General features: G+C 39.1%; 1 protein-coding gene across 2 annotated transcripts; it reads right to left on the reverse strand.

Annotated features, from left to right (window-relative positions):
• Nucleotides 1-4,927: 4,927 nt before the first annotated feature.
• Nucleotides 4,928-24,053, reverse strand: VPS36 (vacuolar protein sorting 36 homolog). 2 transcript variants are annotated; one of them, XM_007421208.4, is made up of 14 exons: nucleotides 23,905-24,053; nucleotides 21,839-21,907; nucleotides 19,217-19,287; nucleotides 18,552-18,666; nucleotides 18,133-18,222; nucleotides 16,681-16,767; nucleotides 14,855-14,887; nucleotides 14,278-14,355; nucleotides 13,284-13,418; nucleotides 11,207-11,272; nucleotides 9,264-9,328; nucleotides 7,278-7,362; nucleotides 5,295-5,371; nucleotides 4,928-5,214 (listed from the first exon to the last, which is right to left on the reverse strand). In XM_007421208.4, the coding sequence occupies exons 1-14, from the start codon at nucleotides 23,998-24,000 to the stop codon at nucleotides 5,121-5,123; spliced, it is 1,161 nt and encodes a 386-aa protein (XP_007421270.1). In that variant the 5' UTR covers nucleotides 24,001-24,053; the 3' UTR covers nucleotides 4,928-5,120. The 2 variants fall into 2 exon arrangements, with proteins under 2 accessions (XP_007421270.1, XP_025026030.1); XM_025170262.2 differs by lacking the exon at nucleotides 7,278-7,362.
• Between the last annotated feature and the right edge of the window lie 3,943 nt (nucleotides 24,054-27,996).

Here is a 27,996-nt window from a genome sequence, read left to right on the forward strand (position 1 = left end):
GAAGATGTTGACTCGATTACCGATTGAAGGTGCGATGGACATTTTTATCTGCGAGTAAGCCTGAATTTCATTCCAGGTAGGCGAAGTTTGGCTGCTGAAGACTGTAGGGTCGCTGTCCGCGCGACGACTTTTCTTTGAGCTAGAAGCCGGATACACTCGCTTCCTAAAGCTAAGCTAAAAGTAGCCGACAAGATTTCTCCCCTGGAGCTGGGCTTTGACAGTTGGCAAGAAAAATGGTTATTTATCCACTTATTTAATGAATTCCAATTGAAGGACCATTCAGTTAATCTGAAAATGGGTGAAACACCCCCAGTTAAATAACTACTGTAAAGGGCTAAATAATGCTTGTAAGAGCCTGTTCAGCTGGAAAAGGTTGTAAGCTGAAGAAGGAAATGGGGCCTGCCATTTATTGCCAGCAGTAGATCAATAACCTTTGCAGGAATGAAGGCAAGTGCTCCCTGTGATAAATGAACAGACATATTGAAATGCATCAAAGAGGCTGAATAAAATAGGCATACATAAGGAAGCTGGAGATATACTCATTTAGCAGCCACAGTTGGGACTGTCAACTTGGCCATTAAGCAAAGCAATCACTAAGCTTTCCTTTGCTTTACATACCTGCAAAGGTCATAAAAGCAAGAGTTGGTCGTAAAGTTACTTTTCCATCACAACTGTGAATGGTTGCTAAACAAGGCAGTCACTAAATGAGTATTACCTGTAATGGCTGATCTACTTGGTTTCTGAAGATGATTTATACCTCTTGACTGGTGGAGAAGGATCAGTGGGGAATAAGCAGGCAGTGGTGAAGCAAGGCATACAACTACTTCCTCCCAGTCAGATGGTATATTTAATCAAATTAACTGAGCTATATGCTCTGCCCTGTATAACCGAGGGCTTCTACAGTACAGTACATTATACTATGGAGCCAGTGTGGTGCCATGGTTAAAGTGTGGACCAGGGAGATCTGGGGTCAAGTCCACCCTTGGCTATGGAAGCTCTCATCTCACTGGTTGACTTTGGGCCCACCGTTCACCCTCAGCCCAAATTTCCTTATAGGGCAGCTGCGGGGATAAAATGAAGTTCCCCAGGCTAGGTGCTTTGAGCTCCTAGAGGAAAGGTAGGATAGAAAATAATTAATAAGACTACATTAAAGAATTCCTAAGAACCTTAAGTAAAAATTAGTGCTTTAGTGAAAGAATGCAGGCATTCCTCTTTAACTTCCATTGTATGTCACCACTGGTCATGCTTCCTAAGGATGCTAGGAGTTGTAGTTCAGCAACATATGGATTACTTACCCCAGGGAATCACAAAGTAGCCAACCATTTTTTAACCAAGTGTGTTGTGTGAATCCCGTCTGTGGGGATTACTTTATATTTCAGTGTGAATCTACTTTGCCTTTTTCTCTTTAAAGGGATTCTTTTGTGACAACAACAAAAAAAAGGATGAAAAAAATTACATATGAAGGGAAAAAGTGACAACACAGTGAATCATCTGTTCTGTGGACTGTTAGAACAGAATTTGAAGAACACTGATAGCAAACTAACATTCCCCTCCAAATATAACCCATGATACCTGATTCTTCAGAAATATTATTCCCTTTTATTTCAACAAGACTGAGATTACAGCCTAAGTTTTTTTTTTCCAACTGTTACTTTAGACACCAATTTGCCACATACATATTTACCTACTTAAAGAATACTTATAGCACATTCCAGTAAAAATGTCCAAAGTGGTGCAAAATCACAGAAGGCAGGAGATTTCTGGATAAGAATAGTCACAAGGAATGGAAATAAAAGTCCTAACTGATATGAATCCTTGAAGGATAAAAAATATTTTTTTATAAAGTGTCCATTATATTCAAAATCACTCAACAGAATAAAAGAGCCAGGTGATTGAATACAGGGCTCTTTTTCTAATGCTTAAACCATCACACACAACAATGTGTGATAGTTGCTCTTGCTGGCAATGATAAGGCTGACAAAAAAGAAAAAGAATAAAGCAGCCCAAAAACAGCTGCTGACCACATGAAAGTGGCATGACAAACAGAATGAAAAATAAGCACATCTGATTTTTAAAAATCTTGATAAATCAGATTTAAGGCAAATGACACTTTTTCAAATGTAGGTACAACATGTACCCATCTAATAAAATCATTTTATTCAGATGAGTTTTATGGGTGCTATAAATCTTAAGAGCCATCAAGTAAAATAATACCAAATTATTTCTCTCACGATGCTAAAATCCAGGGTTATTGAACGAAACTGAACAGAGGGAAGTTCAGGACAAACAGAAACCAGCATTCTTCATCCAGTGCAGTTAAACTAAGGCCCAGTTTGTATGTGCAGCTAATGATCCACCAACTGGGCTAAACATGAAATATGACTCTGGCTTGAAAAAGCCAACAAAGCAATACATTAATATCAAAACATGGCTCTGTTCCCCGGATTTGTATGGTGTGATTAAGCCAGTCCTGCATCAACTTACCAAGTTTAACCAGATCATGGCTAGCTTATTAGCGAGACCATTCATGGACATATCCTCCACTAAATCACCCTTATGACTTAACATGACAACCGAACACCCTTTATGCATTTTGTTTCCAGATGTTGTTGTTACCAACTTAGGTGCTTTCAAGATGGGATTAGTCAAATTAACATAGGTTGAGGCAAACAATGACTCCTACTTGTAATAGCTATATGTTTATCTGATAGGCAACATGAACAGGCGCTACTAGCAGTTTCTGTCCTTTGGGTGAGCATCCTAGAGACATCTGCTTCATCATTCTATAGAATAGGTCACAAGAGTTTGTAAGCCGGTGGTCTGAATCACCAGGACTCTTCTTGTATTAAGATTTGCTACCATTTTAATACATTTCTGTACGTATCCGATATGGCATTTGTACCATACCAGCAAGAGAAGGGAGAAGGAAGTTTTTGCTCTTTCATTCTCCCCATCGCTGTTTTATGAACTGAACTTTGACTGTGGGCTCAGCCAAATAAGGGCAAACAATGCTGCTCAATTAAACAGAGGACAAGAATGTTCAGTGGGCTTTTCATCTCTCTTGTCACCCAGAATGAGACGAGGAGCTTGCACTGCCTGAGGAGCTTGGCTAATTCCACTCCCTGGCAGCCTTGGAGTCAGCAGCCAAAGACAATACGTAGTGATGAGATTCCCGGTTGAATGGAAGAAGGTGATATATGTCATCTTCTTCCCACTATGTATGGATTACTTTTCACTTCGCTTTTATTGAGAAACTGAAAAAGGGACGTTCCCAGTTTTCTAATTATCAGAAAAAAGGCACAAGGGCTGTTTCTTAATTGATTTAACAGAGTGTGCAAAGAAGATCACAAAAAAACACAGTCTCAACAACAGGATATATAATCAGTGCCCTTCCCTCAATGTAATCTAGGAATCACACAAGGAAGAGAAGGGTTGGCCTTCTTCTTCTTCTTGAAGAAAAGAAACAAGAACAAAGACACTGCTTCTCTTTGCAAATTAAGACGTGAACAATTAACAAACTTAATACTGCAATGTATTTTCAAACCCTAAATGAGCCCACCTAGCTACATTTTATTCAGAAGACCCCCCGCCCCTCACACCATACCACCTATAATCTAAAAGCTGGCTGCTTTAAACAGATTTGTGAAATCCACAGGAATTGCTGCCAACTGTAGTCACAGAAGAATATTGTGAGTTCTTTCTTAGCAGGAATGTCTCACACACACGTTAATATTTGAAAGTAGTGAAAATTAGAAAATATAAAATTAGCTGCCATACCCCACAACAAAATTATAGACCACCATACAATGAAAATGGGAGATGACGGCACCCTTTAAAAAGACTGCAATTCCAAAGTGACTGTTACTCTCTAGGTTTTAAAATCTCAGTGAATTCACCTGAAAATACAATCATACATTCCTTGTATTTGCATTTTACTTTACAAATTTAAATTTAAATTGAATTTTAATTTATATCAGAGTAAAAATTCAAAGGATTTCTATGAATACAAATAGCCATACTGACAATTTTAATACCATGGTTTGGTATTAATGAGTATTTTAGACACTCTTGATGCTAAAACCCTCTTGGCTATCCAAGTGTGAACTGTGGATCTGGTGGGAAAACAGACCTTATCTGAATGGTAGGGCAATGAGATTATTGGTATTTGATAGGATATAATTTTACTAAAAAAGAATAGATCATTTGTGAAACCAAAGAGTTCTCTTCTTGTTCAAATGAGTTTGTGTCATATAAAAACTGATACAGTACCAGCAAACATTTCCAAGACAAAGAACGAGTGCTCTCACAAATGTTTCATCTTTATCTTTTAATATAAAGATGAAACATAAAACACTGTTTGGCTTAGAAGGACACATGGCAGAATGTCTTTCTTCAGAGCTATGCAAAAGAAAAGACAAAAATAGAAACTTTGTGGAATCAACAATCAAAGAATAGAAGGAAGGAAATTTGAGTTCACAATGCTCCTTGTCTTAACATCCAGGACAAAGCCACACACAAAACTTTTTTTTTTTTTTTGGTTACAGATTCATTCTTCCTTTGAAAATAATTACAAGCAAATGTAGACATGGAAGTTTTGTTCCTAAAATATGGGCATTTCCAGAGTAAATTACATTATTTACATTGTTTTGCACTAGACTGACCCAGAATTAATTTATTTTCCTCCTGATAATATTTTATTGATTTCAAGTTGCAGACGCAAATCCATGGCAGAAGATGGAATAGGGACTACATTTAACAAAGACTGCTTGTTGATTTGTCTGGCCTTGCAAATAGCCCACAATTAATTCTCCCCCTCCCCATGCTTTTTAAAATCACTTCACTTTCTTCCTTCCTTCTTGAAAAAAAAGTCATTAAATAGGTCATTGCGGCCAGTTTGCCCTCAAGACCTGAAATGGCTGCAGTGTCATGATTTCTATAAGCTTTTATTAGTATTATTCTCTTTCTACACACTACTAATCTCTTCCTCTCTGCTCCAGTGAAAACTACTATTACAACATAGTAAAACCATGATATAAATGGATATATATCTTGACATTCTTTTCTTCAGACTGCATGTAGCAAACATATTTAAATATGAGAAAAAGAGAGCAAATGAATAATCAGCTTTGTGTAAGAAATAAATTTGGATAGAATCGCAAGCCTTCTACAGAATCATCTCTGCAAAGTTGGCCCATCTTTTCAGCTAACAGCAACCTACAAAGAGAGTAAAATGTTTTTGAATTATAATCATAATTGCTTCTGTTACCAAAATCACAGTATGTGGAGGGGTTTACCTTTCTTTGGCTAAAAGCACAGACATTCCTACAAGCTTTGCAAACTCTTCTGCGGTAAGAGATCCCTTCTCAGAGACCTAAGGGGGAAGAAAAGGTTCAGAGCTGAATAAATATTCTGTACTTTACAATACTTTTCTACCGTCTTGTTGGTTTTTCCATGAGTCTATTATTCAGCAAGTATTTTTTTCTACTATCTTTGATTCAACAGTTTTACCATTCTGAGCACTTGTTAAACTCCCAAACATTTTTTCCTGCAAACTTTGCATCAAGATGTAATAAAATGCTTGAGTTCTCATTTGGTTTTCCCCAAAATAAACCACCCGGTTCTATAGCTATCTACTAGGAATAAGCACCATTGAATTTAGGGTTATAAGACGCTATCATATTATGACTGCAGTCTTAAGCCTAAGATGACTGGTGGGAAACCAATCAACCCAAAAGCTGGACTTCCCCCACCCCAAGCCCTAGGGGATGGTTGATAAAATGAGGAGAAAGGCAAAGAGAACTCCCATAATCCAGCGGTCCTTTTGAAGATGATTGCATGTTTCTGTGGGCAACTATGATACTAGGGAGTACATGTTCACAAAGATAAGTATGATTCTTACATGTTATAGGGAGTACTGTGATTGTATTTGTGCATTATACTGAGGCTGGCTTTGCAAACACTCCCATTAACAGACAAATGGATTCCTTCTCTGGATGATTAAGGCTCACGAGTCAAAAGTGGCTTGCTTAGCAAAGCTTAATATGATGTGCAAACATAGGATTCTAGTTCCATTCAGCCAAAAGAAATTGGAAACACCACAATCTGTTGGTTTTTAATAATAGGTAAATAGGTCTATTAGTAACTTTGTTACCTGGCTTGCTCTGGGCAATGTCAGAATACTGCCTTTCATATGTCATGCTGTGTTTGCTTTATCAAGCCAAGGATACATTATCAGCCACCCATCTTCTCCCAGATGGATTCATCTCTAAGTATGGTTTGAATGACTTAATGTGACATGCAAACTGGCTTGTGCTATGGAATAAATCTAACAAATGTCATAAGGAAAAGCATGCTGTGGATTAAGGAAACTTGGAACATTTTTTAAAGCTTATATTTCGGGCTTTTCCCACATGGAAGTTGTCTGAGGATTTACATGAGAACAATCCTTGTTTGGCCTTGAAAAATCCTCAGAGTCCTGAGAAAACAATTCTCTGTTGTCCTTTTCCCCAAGAATGTGGTGAGTCAATGAGCTGACTCCCCTCTCAATGGGGAGGGAAGGGGTTCAGACTGATGAAAGCAGCATTGCAGGGGTCCTATGCAAGCTGTGATGTGACATGAGCACCCATAAGGAGTAGCATTTGTGACCCAAAGCAGTGATGATGAAAGCAGAAAGATCTAGCAGAAGAAAAGGAGTAACAAATGTGATGAATGTTTAGCTTGTCTTCACTATGTGTGAAGCAGCTGTGCCCTTTTTCACAGACGGCTTATTCCCACTCCCAGAAACAGGAAACCTTTTGAAGCCAGGCCTGTGCCCCTAAACTCTGGGTCAAATACCAGGCCTTTCCTGCTTTGCAATTTAATTTAACAAATTCAACTATTATTTTAAAGAGTAAAACAAAAACAAAAACAGTTCTGACTAATGTTTAAAAACAGGGGGTTTAGAATGAATTCAAAAGCTTTCCAAACAAGCATTTCCATGACAAGCAGTCTAAGTGGAAACAAGAGTTAAAATATTGCAGAAATTGTCTATATTTGCAGCACTAGAAACCTGTTTCAATAAAGATAGGAAATAATATATGCAGATACAGGGGGAATCTGTCACCATTAAAGTTAAATATGCTGAGCCCAAACCAGATAAATGTCTTTTCTCCTGGCAGGTTTAAATGCATGGGTTTCAACGGATGTGTGCTTAACAAAAGATAATAAGGAATAGGAAGAAGCCCATCTAGATGCAAAGTTAGGGAACAACAATATCACTGTTTCCTTAAAATACATACTGTCTCTAAAGCAGAAGCCACCATTTCTTCTTCATTATGTGACAAGAGTTCAATCACCATAACACCACTGTCGAATATGCGTAACCTAAATCCCCAAGAGAGAAGAAAACGCAAATCTGAACTCTATTCTGCCACCAAAGAGTTGGGCTACCTCAGTCTAGTGCTAATCCTATTTTGGTACCCTCTACTTCCCCTTTACGCTTAGAAGGGCACAAAGAAATAGAATAGCTCCATATCGGGATCTAATCAGTGTTTTTCAACCATGGCAACTTGGAGATGTGTGGACTTCAATTCCCAGAATTCCCCAGCCAGCATGCTGGCTGGGGAATCCTGGGAGTTGAAGTCCACATGTCTTCAAGCTGCCAAGGTTGAGAAACACTGATCTAGAAGCAGAAGTCCTAGCAGTTCTACGGTTGCAGTTACACATGTTCAATTGGGTTACTAAATTAACCTGTCTTCTGGATTTAAACTGAACCATAAGCTGATTCCACATTAATACACTGAAAAATTAATCAAGTTTAGCATGTTGCATAAACGTAGCTTCTAAGTTTCTAATTGATCTGTCTTCGAGTATTGTATGAACACAGCTTCTAACACAGAAGTTAGTTGCTTCCCATATACTTGTGCTGTAAGCTCCTTTCTTGCAAGTGGGCAGAGCCCCTCTCCAGATTTTTTTCTCTGCTCTGCCTTTTCTCCTATCTCCATCACCCAGGGTTTCCTCAAGTTCCTGTTTTCCTACCATGGGCTATTTTGTCTTGCTTTCTTTAGCCATTTTAATTAGCCTTCCCAAAACTCCTCCTTCCTCATTGTATGCAGCCTGCTTTGATCTGAAGAGCAGTGAGGGTTTTTTCCCAGAGCCCCTCCTCATCTATTAGGCTCTTCTTTTCAATTCCACACTTCCTCTTTCCTGTAACTCAAAGCTGGTTCTCTATTTATCCATCTTTCCAATGCCCTTTCCACACTGTGTATCCATAATGTCTATATGACATGCAAACCCTACTTGATCTACAACCTCCCTACGTGTAAGCTTTTATCTCAATCCAAATGTCAGATATCTCTTTCCTCATATATTTGTACTGTGAACTGCTAAGTTCTCTATCTTTCAAAATAAAATCTACAAAACTATTCATGTTTAACAGATCTACTGTATAATTATTTGTCCATCAAATATCAGTCTTCCTAAACCTGGCCCCTTCAAGGTTTTTGGGAGGTTCCATATAATTTCCAGTTAGTAAGATAAATAGCTGTATGTTTGGCAAAGAAGTCAAATCAAATCTCTCTGTAGTATTTCCATTCCATCCGTCTGGAACATAGTTGTCAACTTTTTTTGTCTTTATTCCTGTACTTTTAATTCAGGAATATTAGATACAGGACAAACAGATTTCTGTTGGCAAAGCTTTTTCCACACATGGGGACAAAGTGATAACAACTCTGTGTAACTTAATTGCATGTGTCAGAGGGCTTCTAAAGACATAACAGAGCTGATGAAAACTCTAGTCCAGTATGATTTCTAAGTGCATGAGGAAGCAGCACAGCCAGCTTTACTTGCAATTTCTTTTGAGTCCTCAAAAGAAAGGAAAGATAATTTCCCCTCAACTAGCCAAGCAAATCAGCAAGGCATATAGTGGAGGAAAAAGTTTCAAGCCTATGCTTTTAGAAATGTAGGCATTTGCTATAATTACTGCTCACAAATCAGTTTATCAGAATGACATTGGACAATAATATGTGCATTTTCATATGATGAGAAAAACCTGTGCATTTGGTTTTTCTTTGTCACTTCCTAATTCTAAATCTTGTTTTTCCCCATATAAGAATCTGAGGAACCCATCAAATAAAGGTTCTATGTGCACCACCTGGAGTTTCTGAACAAAAGGCCAGATGTAAATCTAACAAATAAATAAATACAGGGAAGAGGAAGGGACTGAGCCCCATCCTACCATTTGAGAGGTTTCCCCCACACCCCATTACGTTCTGAAGACTTCTTACCTCAGAGGTAACTTTAGTGATTCCAGCATCTTACAAGCATTTACTAGATCTTCAGGAGAAAGCAACTAATGAGAAAATATACACGTTTAATTTTATAATAAGCACACTTTTGTACTCAGTATACCTCTACAAAGCCTTTACAATTAAGTGACAATTGTTTACAAGTGAGTGGTGTTGACATATATTACAATCCTCATTCTTTCTTAACACACATGAACACGTGACACTTAAAGAATGGGGACCATAATATATTCAGATGATTCATACTTGCTGAAGACATACGTATTGGGCTTTTTGGAATGTTTCATTGTCATTAACATGATATGTTGGACTATAATGCTCACAGTCCTCCGGTTTGTATTACCAGCTGGCCTGCAGATGATAGGCATTAAAAACTGATGCAGCTGGCCAGCACCAGGTTGGGGAAGCCTGTCCTACTTTGTCACCACGCCACTGAGCCTCTGAAAAGAACAATGGAGAGCAGAAGGTGCCACCATATTCTTCTTTGTTTCAAGCCAGCTGTTTAGAATGTGCTGGCCTTCCAGGCCTCAACTCAAAATGCACAATAGCTGGAATCCATCTCTCCTCCTGCGCATCTGGCAATTCTACAGCAAGATGCTGGCAACGCAGTACAGACATCGCTGCTATTTGGAATGTGTCCCTTGGCTCTCCTGCTAGCTGATTTGTAGCAGAAAGCCTTACAGATATTCTGGTTTTGACTTACTCCATTTCTGTGAGATTTTTAAATCTTCTCTCTAACCACAGTTTGTGCATACCCTTTACATATTTTACTCTATCAACAACCCCAGGCTCTCAAAACAAAAGTTTGTATGTGTATGTACATACACCCACACAAACACACACAGAACTTAATAATCTGCAGACACACCTTTTTCTGGCTCTCATTTTATAAATCTGTCTGCTGTTTTACCACAGGATCCTTACATTTTACAGTACAACGGTATACAGTGGTACCTCTACTTACGAACTTAATCCGTTCCGTGACTGATCGCAAGTCGAGGTGGTCGCAAGTCGAGGTAAATTTTCCCATAAGGTTCAATGTAAATACGGTTAATCTGTTCCGCCCTCTGAATTTGGTCACACCCCGAAGCAAATTTTCCCATAAGGTTCAATGTAATTACCGTTAATCCGTTCTGGCGTCCACGGACCACGCATCAGAGGCGGAAAAGCACCCGCGCGCTGCGCAGCGGGGTGGCAAAATGCCCGTGCGGGGCGGGGTGGCAAAATGCCCGTGCCGCGCGTCAGGGGCGGAAAAGCGCCTGCGCACCGCGCATCAGGGGCGGAAAAGCGCCCGCGCGCCGCGCGTCAGGGGCGGAAAAGCGCCCGCGCGCTGCACGGCAGGGCGGCAAAACGCCCAGGTGCCGCCTGTCGGGGCGGAAAAGCGCCCGCGCACCGGGGCAGAAAAACACCCGCGGACCACGTGTCAGGGGCAGAAAAATGGCCGCAGACCATGTGTCAGGATGGAAAAATGGCCGCGGACCATGTGTCAGGGTGGAAAAATGGCCGTACCTCGAGGCAGAGTTCGCACATCGAGGTAAATTTTTGGGGCCGGAGCTGGTCGTATCTCGAAAATTTCGTAAGTAGGGGCGTTCGTAAGTAGAGGTACCACTATATATGTTTCCTAAAAATAAATCCTACTGAGTTCAATGGAATTTCATCTCAGGTAAATTTGTACAGAGTTGCAGCCTTCAGGATTCCAATCCACACATTCCCATTCTACTGATTTCCAACGCATTGCTAGATGCCTTATCATGCCAGGACAATCTTCATGCTGTTAACTTCTATAGCAAAAAAACAACGGCTAAGGACCAAAGATAGTATTTGCCATCAGCAGCTGCTCCAGAAAGAAGGTTCCTTGGGATATTTAGTGAAACTCAAATACTGTAGTTTTGTCAAAGTGTAGAAGATAAGTCGTTCCTTACCTCTAGGCCACGAGCTCGATTCACCAGACAATAAACTTCTGTGAGAGACATTATTCCTCCCCGCTCCTGTTGATTTAAGAACAGCTCTTTAAAACACCAGTGATGCTACCCCAAAGCATATTTGGCAATCTGACAATATCAATATTTCCAGACAGAGGACTGGAAAATTAAAAATGGTGCTAAAGTTATAGCCTGAACAGATGTAGCTTCACAGCAGCAACAGACTAGCGCCAAAACCAACAGGTGGAGGACAGGGGTACTGAGCCTACCAGCACATTCAACAGAGCCATAAATGTGTCAGGTCCTTCCAGTCATTTTCTGCCAGTGGTGCTTAACATTGCCAAAAATACAGTCAAATCAACTCAAATCAATAGTCTCTTTCTATAACCAGTAGAGATATGAAAGACTGATGGTGACAAGCAGAAATCCTTTTTCTAAGACTTAGCTTTTAACAAAATATTAAAGGGAAAAATGGAAACATGATTTATATTTGCTCTCATATGCCTTATCAGCAATTCATTTTCTCAGGACTTGTATTCATTTGCCATGGATTTAGATATGTCTCTTCTTAGTGTGCTTGGATGTGGATAACTGCATTGGTATCCTCCGATCATCTTTAAGAGTGTCTTCTTTATTCTCTGGCATCCAAATATAACATTTATGCTATAATGGATTTTAAAATTCTGTATGACATTCAGGTTGAGGAAATCCCTCGGAGAGTTTTGGTTGGCTTCTTCTCTTTAAGCATCAGCCAAGCTATCAAGAGTTTTATTTTTCATGTATTTCACTGAGTTCTAGCTTCTACCTGGCTGGTTTTATATTTCTTCTTTTATTCTACTCTTGGTTTTATTATATGAGATTGATTTTAGTTGTTTTCTTTGCTGTACAGGTAGACCTCACTTAGCAGCTGCCTCAGGCAGTGACTGTTCAAAGTTACGACACTGATGAAAAAGTAACTGTGACCAATGCCCACATTTATGACCTTTGCAGCGTCTCTCTCTCTGTGACTTGTTCACCATTACAGTAAGTTAGTAAGTGTTGTCCTGTGCCTGACCCGTTTTTTTTCTTTTTCCCTCCCTCACAGACCAGAGAGATTGCCTAAACAAGCAATTTCTTCCTGAGCTGCTTTTCTCCGCAGCACAGAGCTTTTCTCCGCAGTGATTCCCCAAAAGATGCTAACCCCAAGTTAACAAGCTCAGCTCTGTGACCTTAATTAGCTGGCTTGCAGCTGCCTCCTGAAACTGACAAAACTTTAATCATTTTCATAACTTTGGCTTTTGTTTGCCTCCTAAGTAGCTCAGGACTCCAGTGCCACCAGGCAAACAGCTGGCACTAGTACGTCCCTTTCAATGTGTATTCCCCATTGTGTGCCTGCTTATTGTCTTGTAATCTCTTCCTCTCCAATGAATGTAAATACAAACATTAATTCTTGCTAATTATTCCAGCACTGGGGTGAGCATTTCAAAGGGCAGGGGAATGGGGAAAAAGGAAAGCTGAAATAAAATCGGAAGCACAGTCGCAGTTATGTGGTTTTCCACTTAGCGACTGTGTCACTTAGCGACCAAGTTGCCAGTCCCAATTGTGGTGGCTAAACAAGGACTACCTGTATTTTTATTTATAAGCAGTTCTGAGTTAATTTTATAAAGCAGCATATTTATTTATCAGGCAAGTTACTAAGATTTCTTTCTTTATAATGAGAAAGAAGAGAATCTTTCTCACTGAACAGAAAGGAAAACAAAGATTTACAGTGGAGGAACTGCAATCTGTAGATTCAAGATTATTCATGGATGATGTATAAAATAAAGATTCCTTTGGATCTGGTTCAAATATTATTAACTTTGTAGGCAAGTCCCTGTATTTTTTTGCCACCAGTTCAGAAGTGATTTGCCACTGCCATTTTTCAGGATATTTTTTTCAAATTCCATATCTCGACTACAACCCCAGGATTTCCTAATGTTCTCTAATCCAGGTTCTAACTAGGCTTAACCTTGCTTAGCTTTTTGAGATCAGCCAAGGTCACAGTGTGCTGGTATGTAAGATTGTACATTAAAAAAAAAAAGACAGGTAAGTACTTTACCTCTAAAGGTGCCTGTAAAATTCCAGCTAATTGTTTTGCCAGCTGCATATGGTAATGAGTGCCAGATCCATGGGTTTCCCGGGTAACTGGGTTAGCAATACCCATGCTCAACAAATAGGATTTGAATCTTATTGTCTAAAAAAAAAAGGACAATTTTAAAAAATAGTACAGAATATCAGATTCTTTACTAAACAATAGATAATTAAAATAAATTATCTGAATTTTGAAGATCCTAATGCATGAAAATAGGGGGAAAATTCAAAACAAAAGAATGATGTCCCAATACAGAGGAGCCAGAACAGCATTGATGGGAAGGGAGAGAGGGAGGGGGAAGACGAACAAGATGTAATTGAAAGGAACTATTCCTCAGCGTGATGTGGTCATGACATACATATGGCATGTTTGAAAGCAGGCATTATTTTCAGGGGAGGGGTAAAGAAAGGCTATTGGGAGAAAGTGCAATAGAAGCTGCCAGAAAGGAAAACCACCAGCATTTTCCAGCTAGGGGAAAGGATGTAGCAGGATCACCTGTCACTCTTCCATCACTCACTTTCTGAAGCAAACCTACATTTGAGGAAGCTTGTTAATCCACATAGTGGCTTGGTAAATTTTCCATGAGAATATTCTTTTTTGAGAAGCTTCCCTTAATGATATAGGAGTGTCAGCTTTGTTGTGTTTATTAAGAGTGGGGTAGAGGGAAAGAACAGGTTTTCAATCCAAGCATAAGATACAGTACAGAAATGGAATGAAATGGAATTTTGTTAAGTCCCCATTTGTAATATCATATTATGCAACCAGTGTAGTATTGAGGACCACATGGTGCTGTACTATATTGGCTACATTTACACAATACTAATCCAGGAACTTTTTAAACCAAAGTTCACTGAACAAACTACATTGACCTGGTTTATCAAAAACAAATGAGCTGTATTACAACTTAGCATGATGTGGGAATCGTAATGTTCAGACTGAATGTAGCAGAATATTAGCTGACCTCATCTTCAGTGATGTCACCCTGCTTTTCTCTGATCTTGCTAGCAATTGATTTTGACAGCTCCACCATTTCCTTTGCCTGTAAGACACAAAATAAAGCTGCTGGGTATGCAACACAATCTTGCCCTTTAATGTGAGATCAGCTTTTTCAGGCTTGAGTGCTGAACAGCTGCTCAGCAGGTCAAAGCTAGGAAACAGAGCTCCTGGACTAGGTTTGGCTGGCATTTCCCTTCCTTCACAACTCAGATGCTGCTGAGCTGGATTCAACTGTTGCTATTGAATAGACAAATATCCACCATCTGGACCTACCGTCAATAATAACACTTCACAAGTAATCATTAAGCTATGAAGATTCAAATAATGCAGAGTTTATTTACGGTGTGTGTGTGTGTGTATAATGATGTATGCTATACTTCTATATAACTGAGTCCCTGAACCTCCCTCCCCTCTTTTATTCTGTTGAATAAAATCAGTTCCCAATCTCTGGTCCTAATTAATTTTGATAATACTAAGTGCAGCACAACATGCTCACTAATGTGGTATGCAGAACAAGGGTACTGGTAACGTGGAGATACTACCTTTTCCATCAATTTGCTGAGGTCTTCAAAAGCCTGGAATAATAAAAATGACTTAGTAATACATATTTTCTTCATATCGCAAGGAAATGGAATTCCATCACACCAGTACAGTAATTCCATCATTAACTTTCCTCTCAAATTCAAAAAACTAAAAAACAATCCTTTACTATTTTTGGAGTTCAAGTACCCGTACTTTTAATACGTAAATAATTAGTGGTATTACAACATGCTTCTGCTTTGTAATCTAAATGGATTATACTTCTGCGTAGAAAAGCACACTGGAGACTGAGTTTAAAAAAACCTCCCACCTTCTAGCAACCCATTTTCAGCATGGTTTGAAAGAAAAGTAAACAGTTGCTCTAAACCAGAATATTCTGATCTAATATGTACAAGGCTTGTATTTATACTTTTCAGCTTGTAAAATTATGCATTTTTACAAGCTGAAAGTAAATTGACACAACAGGAAAACCTGGGAGCATTTAACAGGGCATGATGCCATGCAGTTTTTTTCTGTATGTATTTGCAAAACTCACAATGTTAATCAAAACTGCATATTTAGCATTGCATTTAGGGTCTCAACAACATGAACATTTTTTTTACCCAATGACAAAAGAAGAAAAAGAAAATCTAAATCAACAGACAGCAGGATGTAAATAATCCTTCCTCTAATTCAGGGTTCCTCAACCTCAGCAACTTTAAGATGGGTAGACTTCAACTCCCAGAATTCCCCAACCAGCATGGCTGGCTGGGGAATTCTGGGAGTTGAAGTCCACCCATCTTAAAGTTGCAGAGGATGAGGAACCCTGCTCTAATTGATTCAGGCGTTAGTACAAAGGAGAAGGAATACACACCTGAAAGGAATTTCCTGAGACAAACAAAGAACTAAGGGAACCACTTTAAAAAAACTGACAACCAGGAGGCGCAGGAAGCCCCTTCTAGAATTCAGGGTACCAGTTTTGAAATCAACTGATCGGACATTAGCATTATTTCACAATGTTTTCCCTCAACTGACATCCATTGCTCGTATTCTCCGATGAATGGGGGAGGAAAGAGCAGGGCTACCTAATGACAGGGCTCATGGCGATATGAAAAGCACAGCCCTAGGATATCTTTGTCAATCTGCTAGGAGAGCCGCCTTTGCCCTGGTAGTTCACAGGCTGAATAGTAGTGGGGAGATGACTGATCTCCTGTAAAGACTTGTAGGAAATTAGCAGAGAGAGGCATAGGGCCTTAGAGCTGCAGGGTGCTCAACTGGATTTAACTCAGCATCTGCCAGCTGCAGAAAGCCCTTGGTGTGCCTTCATCCCTGTATTGGCCAGGAACTGGATTTCAACTGTATTTGCTTTCACTTTTTCATCTGAATTGGAGACTTGTAGTTCAATACAAATGATGGTTAGATTACAAAAGTTGGTGTCAGAACCTATGATTAAAAGTTGGGTTATATTAGAAATGATCAGGGCATGTGCTCAACCAGGATCCTCAGTTCAGACAAAAGAGTAAGTTATGGCTTAACAAAAGCAGCAATAAACAGTCTCCCTTTTGAATGAGCATGTGTGAGCAAGAGGCATGTTATAGTTTTAGCTTATGTTGCTCAGCAATAGTTATACTTATGTTGTTTTTGCTTATGTTGCTCGGCAACCCAAGGGGAACATCTGCATTTTAACTGAATAAAGAACATAATTTAACTGAATAAATAATAATAAAAATAATAAAGAACATAATTTAAAAAATAAAGATATTAATAAATTGATGCAGAGTTTGGTCCCTCAAAACATTAAACTATGTGACTACAAACAGCTACACTATTTCTATAGAAAATTACTTGCCTCAGAAATATTTTTATCCATCTCTTTTCTTCTTTCTTCTAATTTCCTCTCAATGCCAACAATCCCTGCAGCTCTTATTCTCCCACTCTGAATAACAAAACATATCAGATAAACAAATTATGAAGGAAAAGCTTAAGCTCCCTCACCACCATTAAAAGCAAGTAAAGATCCAACATTGACGGCTGCATTTAGATGCAGTGCTACACAGTGACTGCCTTTATGCGTCCAACTAAAACCATGGTTTGAACAAGTTAGGAAAGAAACCACAATATTTGCTGACAAGCAAGAAAATAAAGTTGACAATTTCTTAGTCTGTTTTGCCTCCTTTCTGGCTTCTTTTGCTTTGTGTCTGTGAATTGGGTGAGGTGAAGAAAGATTCCAGCAATAGGAAAGGGAAATGTTCACATCAGTTATACTAGAGAAAATAAACCAACAAACCAAGTTTGACACATAGTGATTTATTATTTACAAATAATGATTTTATTTATTTCATTATTTATTACCCCACAGCAAACATGGTTTATTCTCATATTCTTAATCACACAGCGTACCAAACCAAAAACAAGTAGCCATATTATGACTTTGAGCAATATATGAACACAGCGTATGTGCCCAGGGCATGGACTTGTCACCTCCCATTCATCATCCAATGCAGATTAGATGCCTTCCCTTTAGTTTTCAACTCATGTCAAAACATCAAAGGGTTAATTGGAATTGTATATTATTGACACAAACCCACTTCATAAACCATAGTTTAAAGTTCAGGAAATCATTGTTAAGAGCAAGCACAGATTGCTGGGTCCAGACATAAAGCTAAATTCCAGGTAATTAAAAAGGGAAGCAACATTTCCCAGTCTCCTCTTTGTGGCTGTGCTAGAGAAGGAGAGAGGAACTGATGGGATTAAGGTTCATGTAGGTACACGGGAAACCTTGATTGAACAGACCACTTGGGGAAAATGGGTGTCCATCATTCCTGATCGTTAAATTAAAATGGTTATCTGCGTAACATGATTATGCAAATCTGTACAATGTCAGAAACACAGTGGAAATTTTGTCTGTTGCATCCAAAATCTACTAAACTAAAGTTTCACTGTGATCATAACTCATTGTCCATATAAAGGCAGAGTATCACTGATTTCCAAAAATCGTTTTCAGCACACCAAGTTATATTGGGATTCTACATTATTATTTTCTCCCTCTTCCCTAATAATAGAAGTTATCAACTATGCAATATGTACCTCTTTATAACAAATACCTAGTTATATCTTTTACATTATTTTGAAAGAGGTTCACTTGCAATTATATTGTATTTAGTCCACTAAAGTTTCTTGATAACACATCACGTATTATGCCCCAGGAAGCCTCTTCCTCCTTGATGTCTTATCTGCCATATCTTAAATATCAATCTTACTTAGAAATAAAACATCCAAATGTCAGAAACTGCATACGTACCTGTGAACCCCTGTTAACCTCTATGGCTTGAGAAGCTGGCATGTTCTCCCATCTGCGCTGAGACATTTCTTCAGACAGCCTCCTGAAGAACTACATGGCAATGATTTCCAAAGGAGAACAATTACAAAAATGCATTGAAACTAAAATTCCAATACTTTGGGTAAGTTATAAATAGATAAAGCTGTTCCCATAAAACTTAAACTTGGTTAATAATATGAAATTTAGTGCATTGCTCATCATTGAAAGAATCTAAAAGTGCTGCAGTCCACATTGGCACGAAGCCAATGAAAAATGCAACAACAACAGTAATAATCTTGGAATTCCATTATCTCCCCTTAAAAGAGTTTAAGAGTTTTAACAATGATAAAAATTCTTCAGATGTTACTTTTATACGACAGCCATTTAGAAAGCATACCTACCTCGATCTGACCATGTTCTTTGAAAGAAAGCTTGATATATGAGTATTTACTACTCTGGAAAGGACCAGGATCCTTGTTGGAAGGTACTGGATGAAGATGAACTACTATTTTGGCACTAAAGATATAGAAAGAATAGGAGAAATGGGGAAAATATATTTTTTGTTATTAAAGAATAAATTCTTAAAAAGCATTTTTTTTCAATTTTCATTCAGATTACCTTTCATTTAAGATAAGTAAAAAATAAGTGGGTTCCCGTTTCAATTATTTTGTATTTTTAAACATCACAAGATTTCTCAGTTAAAATACTACACTTTGAATATATTTAATGGAAAATTTGGGATAGGTACATAATGCTTGGTCAAAATAAGACACAAATGAACCTCTGAAGGCCAAAAACTACAAACCAAACTTTCCAATTACTGGCTGGCATTGGGCATAAAGTTCCAGCAAGAAAGCTATAAAGTTGATAGGAGACAAATATTTATTAGATTTATATCCTGCCTTGAGTTCTAAAGCTCAAGGTGGCATACTCTTCCCACTTTTCCCTACAACATCCCTGTTCTGAGAGAAAATGACCAAATAGCTGCCAGCACAGAAAGATACAGCAATGGCTAATTTAATACATCTTTATTGCCCTTCATACATTTTTGCTGCTGATATATTACCTTTTTCCTATCCCTGCTGCCTGCTCTTCAATGAAGATAATTTGGGAAAGAGGAACAGCCATACAGCATTCCTGCAATAAGACACAAAGGCTAAAGCAAAGACATATTTGATGGAATACAGTGTGTTCTTCTAATAAATTGTAAATAGTCAACATTGTTCCCACAACAGGTCTATCATCAAGTATACATCAGACTGCATGATATCTGTGTGCAAAAATATCAATCAGTAGTATAAAGCTAATACCCAGTAAAATCTATTATTATTTTTTTGGGGGGGGGGGCTTGGCAATTTTTTTTTTTTTAAGCACCCATTTGTCAGCCAAAGACCATCTGCAACCACTATCTTCCTATTTTCCTCTATATTGCCTGAGAAATTTGAGAGCCTGGATCCCAACAGATCTGGAAAGCAACACACTGGGAAAAACATACTCTGGCAGATTCTTCCTCTTTCATCTGATCACCCCCTACCTTGTGACTGCAGTCGACAGTTATTCAGCAGTGATGCTGACTTAAATATTTTACTTACAGTCATCGTGCAATCTGTTCTTCAAAGATCCAAAGGTAATCTTAAGAGAACAGTGAGCAGGATATAAATATGGTAAATGTGTAATCACTGTTAATTGCTGTTTTGAGTGCCCTTCAATAATTAAATCACAAAATTCTGAACTTATTGTTGCCTCTACCTGCATCAATGCAGAGTAAGGCCCACTGAACTTATTGGGCTTACAACTGAGTAGTCCTGAATAAGATAGCACTCCAAATTATATGGCAAACATCTAAGGTATGACAAGATAGTTTACCAATTCCACAGTTCTCATGGTGATTAAATTTTTCAGCACTTCAATAGCATAAAAAAAAAGAGAAACATTGGATTTCGGATTTCCAATTATCTATTTACTGAAGAGAACAATGGGCAGTGACATATATATAAATGTAATTCCTATCAAATAACTTTGAAAGAAGGACAGAAGCTTAAATAACAGGGGAGCATTGGCTGGCTGGTCCAGGGAACAGGAGAGAATAATCAAGCTCATGGATCATCTCAGTATGATCCTTGGTGTATGCTGGTCTATTAGGCCCAATTTTTTTTGTCACAATTCTCATTTCGATAGAAATAAAGAACTATAGTCTGGACAACAACAGAATCCTTAAACCTGGTTGATGCTAATAGTTTCTAATAATGGGAAATCTTCTTTGTGGACTTTTCTCTCTTAGATATTCAAGAAACAAACTGAGATTCCTTCACCAGATTCCTTTGGAAGATGGTATTATTATCATTTGACAACTTTAATAAAAATAAACAACAGGCTGTTTTTAAAACTGACTCTTACTAATTGATCTCAGGACTTTTTTGGACACAGCCATTTTAGCATTTTAGACTGAAAGTTCTTGGATAGAATATAAATGATAAAGTTTACAGTAGTTTATTAATATAATTCTCTGAAATGTTCATTGGACTCTCAGTAATAAGGCTGAGCAGGTCAAATAACTAAATAAGTGACTAGGCACATGCATATTTTTGCATTCAAATTCAGTTTGCAATTACATGCAGGTACTTGGAAGAAAGTTTGAAAGAACTCGCTTCCCAGTAAACATACAGAATGGAATCCAAAGTTACGCATGCAGATTCTATTCACTCAGCACAATTTTTCTTATTTGTTAGATTAACATCCTGCATTTCATTCAAGAACCCAAGGTGGCATGCACAGAGCTCCCTCCTCCCATGTTTTCCCACAGCAGCTACCCTTTGTGGTAAGAGAAAGTGACCGGCCCAAACTCATTCAGTGAACTTCTGGAGCCTCTGGTCTCCCCATAATGTGGTTCAACCACATTGACTCTTATTATCTTACTATCCTTTCCCCAGAAGCCCGCCCACATCTCAACATCTGCTGTGGTGGGTTGAGGGACACTCCAGAGCTGATTCTGAGAATGCATAAGAACTGTAAAAAGGGAATTACTCCCCTTCATTCCATAAGCAGAAACCAATTCACAGAAATAAATGACATAAATAAACCACATTATGTCACTGAAATAATGTGGCTTCTCCAAATTTTGTATAGAACTACTGAGCTAGCATCTATGGCAACAGCTGCTCTTACAATATTGATCTATACAATCTTCTTGGGGATAAGGAGATATGGCCTTTTAGAGGCTTTTGCATTATTCTGTCCGTGCGCTAGGAGTGACCAAGACCTAAATCTCCTCCCAGTAGCTTCTGTAGCTACCAAGCAATTGCAGCAGAACCCCCCCAACAGAATCTGATGTAAATCTCCTGCAACTATTGGTCTTCTGGAGAATGGCTGGCCCTTGGCTGGTCTTTCTTTGCTAGAAATGTTTTTTGGTTTTCTGGTCCAGTCCCTGGGGGAAGAACTTGCATCTGCAATAACCCACAGCTATTTTAAGAACTTGTGGAATGGTCCAAATAAATCACAGTCACTATTTCTGAGCTCTCTCTGCTTACGTCATAAATCTCCCTAGAAATGTTCTACATTTTTTTTTTTATCCAACAAACTGAAAAAATATAAAGTTGAGCATAAGGGTTTATTTTGGTCATACAATTATCATATCAAACTTTATCATATATTATAGGAAAATTACATATGCCAGAATAAATCTACTTACATGATTTTTCTGATCTCTCCAGATCAATCTGTGTGTACTAAGGAGTAATACTCCAGTATCAAACTTCAGCTAGAGAAAAAAAAAGTAGATTTTAAGATACTCGGTTCCTTTGCTTCCTGCAAGATGCTATCTTTGTAGAATCATACTATGATGTGTTAGACAAATATTTTGTGAACACCTTGTATTCAGTTAGTAAAATCTACAAAATTAGACTGCAGAAAGGGAGAAGCAATTACACTGCTTCTAATTTAATGGCGCGCATCCATTTCCCAAGGAAAAACAATAAAGTGCAAGGTGAAGACTTGCAAAAGAACAGTCAAAAGAAAATGGCATAAAAGAATTCAAGATTTAAAGATCTATCAACAAAAGGTAGCTGAGGCTATGTGTTTTGAAGTACACTTATGCAAGAGAAAATATTTGTCTGCAACTAAAGGTAGGCCATTTTAAACAATGCTGTATGTTTTCATCAATGTATCTTATTAACTAGATCTATCTATCTATCTATCTATCTATCTATCTATCTATCTATCTATCTATCTGACCCCTCAGTCAAAAATATAAGAATTCACGCATTGTACTAGCCTGTCGTATGATTATTTTTTTGCTTAGGATGAACCCAACCACTGTGCCTTATTAATATATCATATATGGTCCCAGTTTTAGAGTTCTTTAACTGGATGGTCCTAGCAGGATCATTCAAAACCACTGTACAACTTTCCCTCCTTCAAGGAACTCTTACAATAGGACAAAGAAAGAAAAGGACTTGAAAAATACAAGTGGCTAGAGTGGAAGTCCATGACACCTGTGCTCCAATGAAATTCCATGAAGTAGGCCAAGCATTTATACAGTGAAAGCTTAATCTGAAAATACATGAAACTCTTCTAAGGATGCCCATCACCAAGGCACTATAGACATGTACAAAAAAGAAGCCTTATACCCTTATTCATTCCCTAAGCAATATTTCATCAACCCTACCAACACATTTTACTTTCTTTTTCCGACATGGTCACCCTTTACACTAATGTAAAAAGTTAAGCAGCAGATTTGAGGATACTATTACTGGACTGATTCACATATTATACTAAGCAATGTTCTGTGTATGTGTTCATAGACCATGGTTTACAAAATTGGGCTCGCACAAGCCAAATCAAAGGAGGGAATATTTCTTTTAAAACAGGGAGTGCTGTAATACCCGTATCATCCAAAAACAAGGTTGTATGCCTCTTCTTTCAAAACTATTGATTCTACCCGTGGAAAATGTAAGCTGAGTACAGTATTTAAAACAACTACTTCCTAATGAATGTCTCTCAATGCTAGCAATTTTTATCTTTAGGGATTTGGATTTTTTCCCCTTTTTGCTAGTAAACAGTGAAGGAACCTATGGAAAACACAGGAGGGATTACAAATACAGTAGAAGACAACAGCAACTGCCCTGTAGGAAAGATCTTGAGGGCCTTTTACATTCCAGTATTTTAACACTGTACTTTTATCATTGTGTTTTCATTGTATTTGTAAACTATTTTAGATAAACGTGTATCCATAACTGGTGGACTATAACACTGAAGAAACAACTTCACACACGGCCTAAAAGACAACACACAAGCACACAGATGCACCAAATTCCTAACACATTAGGCATGTGAAGAGTCTTCCTTAGAGGTTGCACGTATATGTACTGGGATTAGTGACATTACCAATGGCCCCGTGCAAAAGGGCATGCAGAAATCGATCCGAATATAAATGCCGCCTTGAATAATGAATGAAGAAGGCAAAGCTAATCAAACGACAGGAGGACATCCGAGGATCCCGATCTACCAGACGTGTAACACAGGCAAGATTTGCTGGGGCCTGGAATCCGGGATGGAAACGGATTCTTGCTACGCGACTCCCTGACCCCCAGCAGCGCATCCGCGGGTTTCGCCCGCAGAAGAACCGCCTGGGGGCCCCTCAATCCCCATTCCCCGCTTCGCCGGCTGCCTTTAGGAGAGACCCGGGCCCCTCCGCCCTCCCTGCCCACGCAGCCGGCTTCCCTCCCTCCAGGCGCAGCTTCCACCAGCCGCCCTGACCTTTTCCTCCCCATCGTACAGGCGGACCCCGCGCTGCTGCGTGACGAGGTTCTCGTGGATCTCCAAGAGGCCGCTAGTCCAGGCGAAGCGATCCATGGAACCTCCGCCGCGCACGAGCGCCTCCCTTCCCGGCAGCAGAGCGGGCTCGCCCCGCCTATGGCTCCTCCCCTTTGAGTGAGTTCTCGTGGTGACGAGGTGACGTCAAATGTCATCACTGGCGGCAGGCCTATAGGCGTCATTTTTTAAGCATTGCACCCACCCCCGCCTGACCCTCTCTCCAGACTTCTTCGGCGGTAATTCCTGTAAGTGGAGCCACCCCAGCTTTCTCACTGTCCATGGGAGAACTTTATTCTCCAGTTTCAAAGTACGAAAGATGAGGTTGAAGAAAAGAGGCTTTCCTGAAAATTCATGGCATAGGGGAAATTTGATGACGTCTACCCGAAGCTCAGTCTGTGGAATTTATTTTCAAGTGAATACGCATCAGATTGGACTTCACGTCTGCAAACTGCACCACTAAATCACAAGAAGGAATGGCATTTTTATATAGTCTATACGTTCACTACTAGTGTTTAACACATTCAACAACTCATTCTTTAACAGAAATGAAGCAAATGGTACAGAAGGTGTGGGAACTTGTGTTGTTCTATTTGATTAAAAAAAACAACAACCCTTCCTTCCACTTCCAGCAAACCTGCTATATATAGGTGTACCTTGTTTTATTGCACTTCGCTTTATTGCACTTCACTGATATTGCAGTTTTTTTTACAAATTGAAGGTTTGTGGCAACCCTGCATTGAGCAAGTCTATCAGATGATGATTAGCATTTTTTAGCAATAAAGTATTTTTAATTAAGGTATGTACATTGTTTTTTTAGACATAATGCTACTGCACACTTAATAGACTACAGTATAGTGTAAACAACTTTTATATCCAGTGGGAAACCAAAGAAATTGCATGACTCACTTTATTATATTCATTTTATTGTGGTGGTCTGGAACCAAACCACAGTATCTCCAAGATATGCCTGTATTGGTGATGAAATGCTGTTGCATCACATTGTTTAGCATCTCTCACCTATCTGTCCTATTAAATTAGTTCTTCAGTATCTAGACAAGCCCAGCTAAGAACTTGGCTAATGTCAAAAAGCTAATCAGGGTTGGATGTAGTTACTACATGAATAGGGGATCACAAATTTCAGAGCAAAAGACAGACTGAGAAGCTGAAAAAATATCCCAAAGGCAACAGCAAACCATTTTCGTTTTGTTGCCAAGTAAACCATATGAAAATGCCCTTTAAGTTACAAAGAGTCCAGCTCAACTCAAAGGATGCAAATGTATGGGCTCCCAAGGAAAGGATGGGAATTGGAGTCCAAGCTTTTGTGAATGCCCCACTGCAGGAAGGGGATATACCTTTGTCCTTGAAAAGGAGATTAGCAGACCACCTCCTTGGATCCAGCTATACTGGACAATTATTGCCTAATCTCTAACATTTCCCCTTTAGAGAAGTTTATTGAGAAAGTGGTAGAGCAACAGCTACAAAAGGCTCTAGAAGAAACTGATTATCAGGACCCTTTTCGGTCAGGTTTCAGGCCCAGACATAGTCAGAAATTGCACTCATTGATGACCTATGGTGGGACTTACATGGAGGGAGTGCAATGATATGAATCCTGCTAGATCTTTTGGCAGTCTTCAATACCATCAACCATTATATCCTTCTGGTTTGCCTGGAATGGTTGGGAGTTTGGGTACTGTTCTGTGAGAGTTTGGCTCCTTCCTGAGTGGATGGTCCTATCTGGGGGTGTTCTGTTCGAGGCCAGACAGGCACATACACCAAGGAGCAGCTTGCAAGAAGCTTTACTTATGATTTAGCAAATGCAGGCAGCAGCAGGCAGAGTGTGCGTGCAAGCACAGGCACAAAGCAGCAAAATCCCAAATCCCTGGAAAGCTTGCCTACCATGAGTTCCAAATGGCCAGAAGTTCCTGTCTAATTAATCTACAGTACTAGAGTTTTTTGAGGGTGTTAATAAACATGTTAATAAGGGTGAGCTAGTAGACATCATCTACTTTGATTTTCCAAAGACCTTTGATAAACTCCTCATCACAGACTTCTCAGTAAGCTTAAAAAACATGGAGTAAAAGGGTACGTCCTCCTGTGGATAAACAACTGGCTAAAGAATAGAAAACAAAGAGTAGGAGTAAATGAAAATTTCTCACAATGGAGGAATGTAACTAGTGAGGTCCCTTGTGGTTCTGTTCTAGGACCAGTGCTTTTTAATATAACTATAAATGATCTGGAATCGGATGTAACTAGTGGAATAGCTAAGTTTGCTGATGACACTAAATTGTTCAGAGTGATATAAACAATAAGGAACTCTGAACATTAGGGGAGTGGGTGTCAAAATGGCAGATGTCATTCAATGTGAGCAAGTGTAAAGTGATGCATGTTAGTGCCAAAAATCCTAACTACTTATACAAACTAATGGGATCAAAGCTAGCAGTGACTGATGAGGAAAGAAATCTTGAAGTAATGGTAAACAGTTCAATGAAGGTGTTGACACAGTGTGCATGTGCTGTAGAAAAGGATAACAGCATGTTAGAGATAATAAATGATAGAGATGCCAATATCATAATGCCCTTACTGTATATAAATCAATATTGCAACTGGAATATTGTGTATAGTTTTGATTGCTGCATCCCAAAAAGGATATAGCAGAGCTAGAGAAAGTTCAGAAAAGATGATGAAAGGGCTTGAGCAGTTTCCCTGTGAGGAAGGGTTATGAGACTTGGGTCTTTTTAGTCTAGAAAGGAGGCAAATGAGAGGGAACATGTTTGAGGTGTACACATTTATGCATGGGGTAGATAAAGTGAGCAAAGAGAAGCTATCTTCCCTTTCCCAAAATACTAGAAGCAGAGGTCATCCAGTTAAATTGATTCATGGAAGAATCAGGTTAGACAAAAGGGTTGTTTTTGTTTTTTACACAATACATAAATTAAACTTTGGAATTCACTACTGTGAGATGTGGAGCTGGCTATCAGCGTGGCCAGCTTCAAAAAAAATTTGGACTGATTCATGGAAGTAATGTGGATCTGTGGATATTAACCTTTTTTTTTTTAAAGATTTTGTTATCCCACCTTTATTATTTTTATAAATAGCTCAATTTTTCCCACAACAACACTGTGAGGTGAACTGAGAGAGTGTGATGGGCCCAAAGTCACCCAGCCGGCTTTCATGCCTAAGGGAGGGCTAGATCTGAGTCTCCTGGTTTAGCCTGGTGCCTTAACCACTAGACCAAACTGGCTTTCTCTAAAACATCTCAAGAATCCCTTCCCCATTCCCACCACACTGTGTAGTGGAGTAACCTTTGAACAACCTAAGTTTGTTTAAAATAAGAGTCATGGAATTTAATGGGACTTATAAATCTCTACTTATAAAAGAAACAACTCCTTCTAAACTGGTGGAACAATAACATCCCCCTTTTCAAAGCTCCAACTTCCTTCTTTCCTTCCTCCCTCCCTCCAAAAATAAAGAGATGGGAAATGAACCTGGACACAGCTGTGCTACAATATAAAGTGAAGTCTGGAAATTGAGTCATGGCAACTGGACTTCTTTTCCTTCTGGTAGAGACGCTTTACTACTTGTCCAAGCAGCTTCTTCAGCTTCTTCTTGTCAGCTTGGACAAGTAGCGAAACGTCTCTACCAAAAGGAAAAGAAGTCCAGCTGCCGTGACTCAACCTCCAGACAATTCCACCTGGATGACTGAGAATCTTCATAAACAATATAAAGTGAACTTCTGGAGCATGCATTCGTTCCAAATACAAAAAGGTGAGGTGGGACCAGGATGTGACAGACACAGAGCTTTACATGCATAAAGTGTATTATACAATTTGGATTGTTATCCTCGAAGAAAAAAATTTCACAGCAACCCGCACGCATTTTTCAAAAGAACCAAGGAGGCTGCTGGAGAGAAGGATCATACCGAGCTTTTCGCCAAATAATATCTTCTTGTGCCTGATTGGCTAATTTCAAGTCCCGGGGCTGCACCAATCGGCAAGGTCATGCTGGCCACGTGACGACCTGGCGCGTGATTAAATT

The sequence above is a fragment of the Python bivittatus genome, unplaced genomic scaffold, assembly GCF_059951505.1.
Source record: "Python bivittatus isolate LINGU-HERP-01145 unplaced genomic scaffold, Pbiv_v1 ctg000020_np1212, whole genome shotgun sequence".
NCBI lineage: Eukaryota > Metazoa > Chordata > Lepidosauria > Squamata > Pythonidae > Python > Python bivittatus.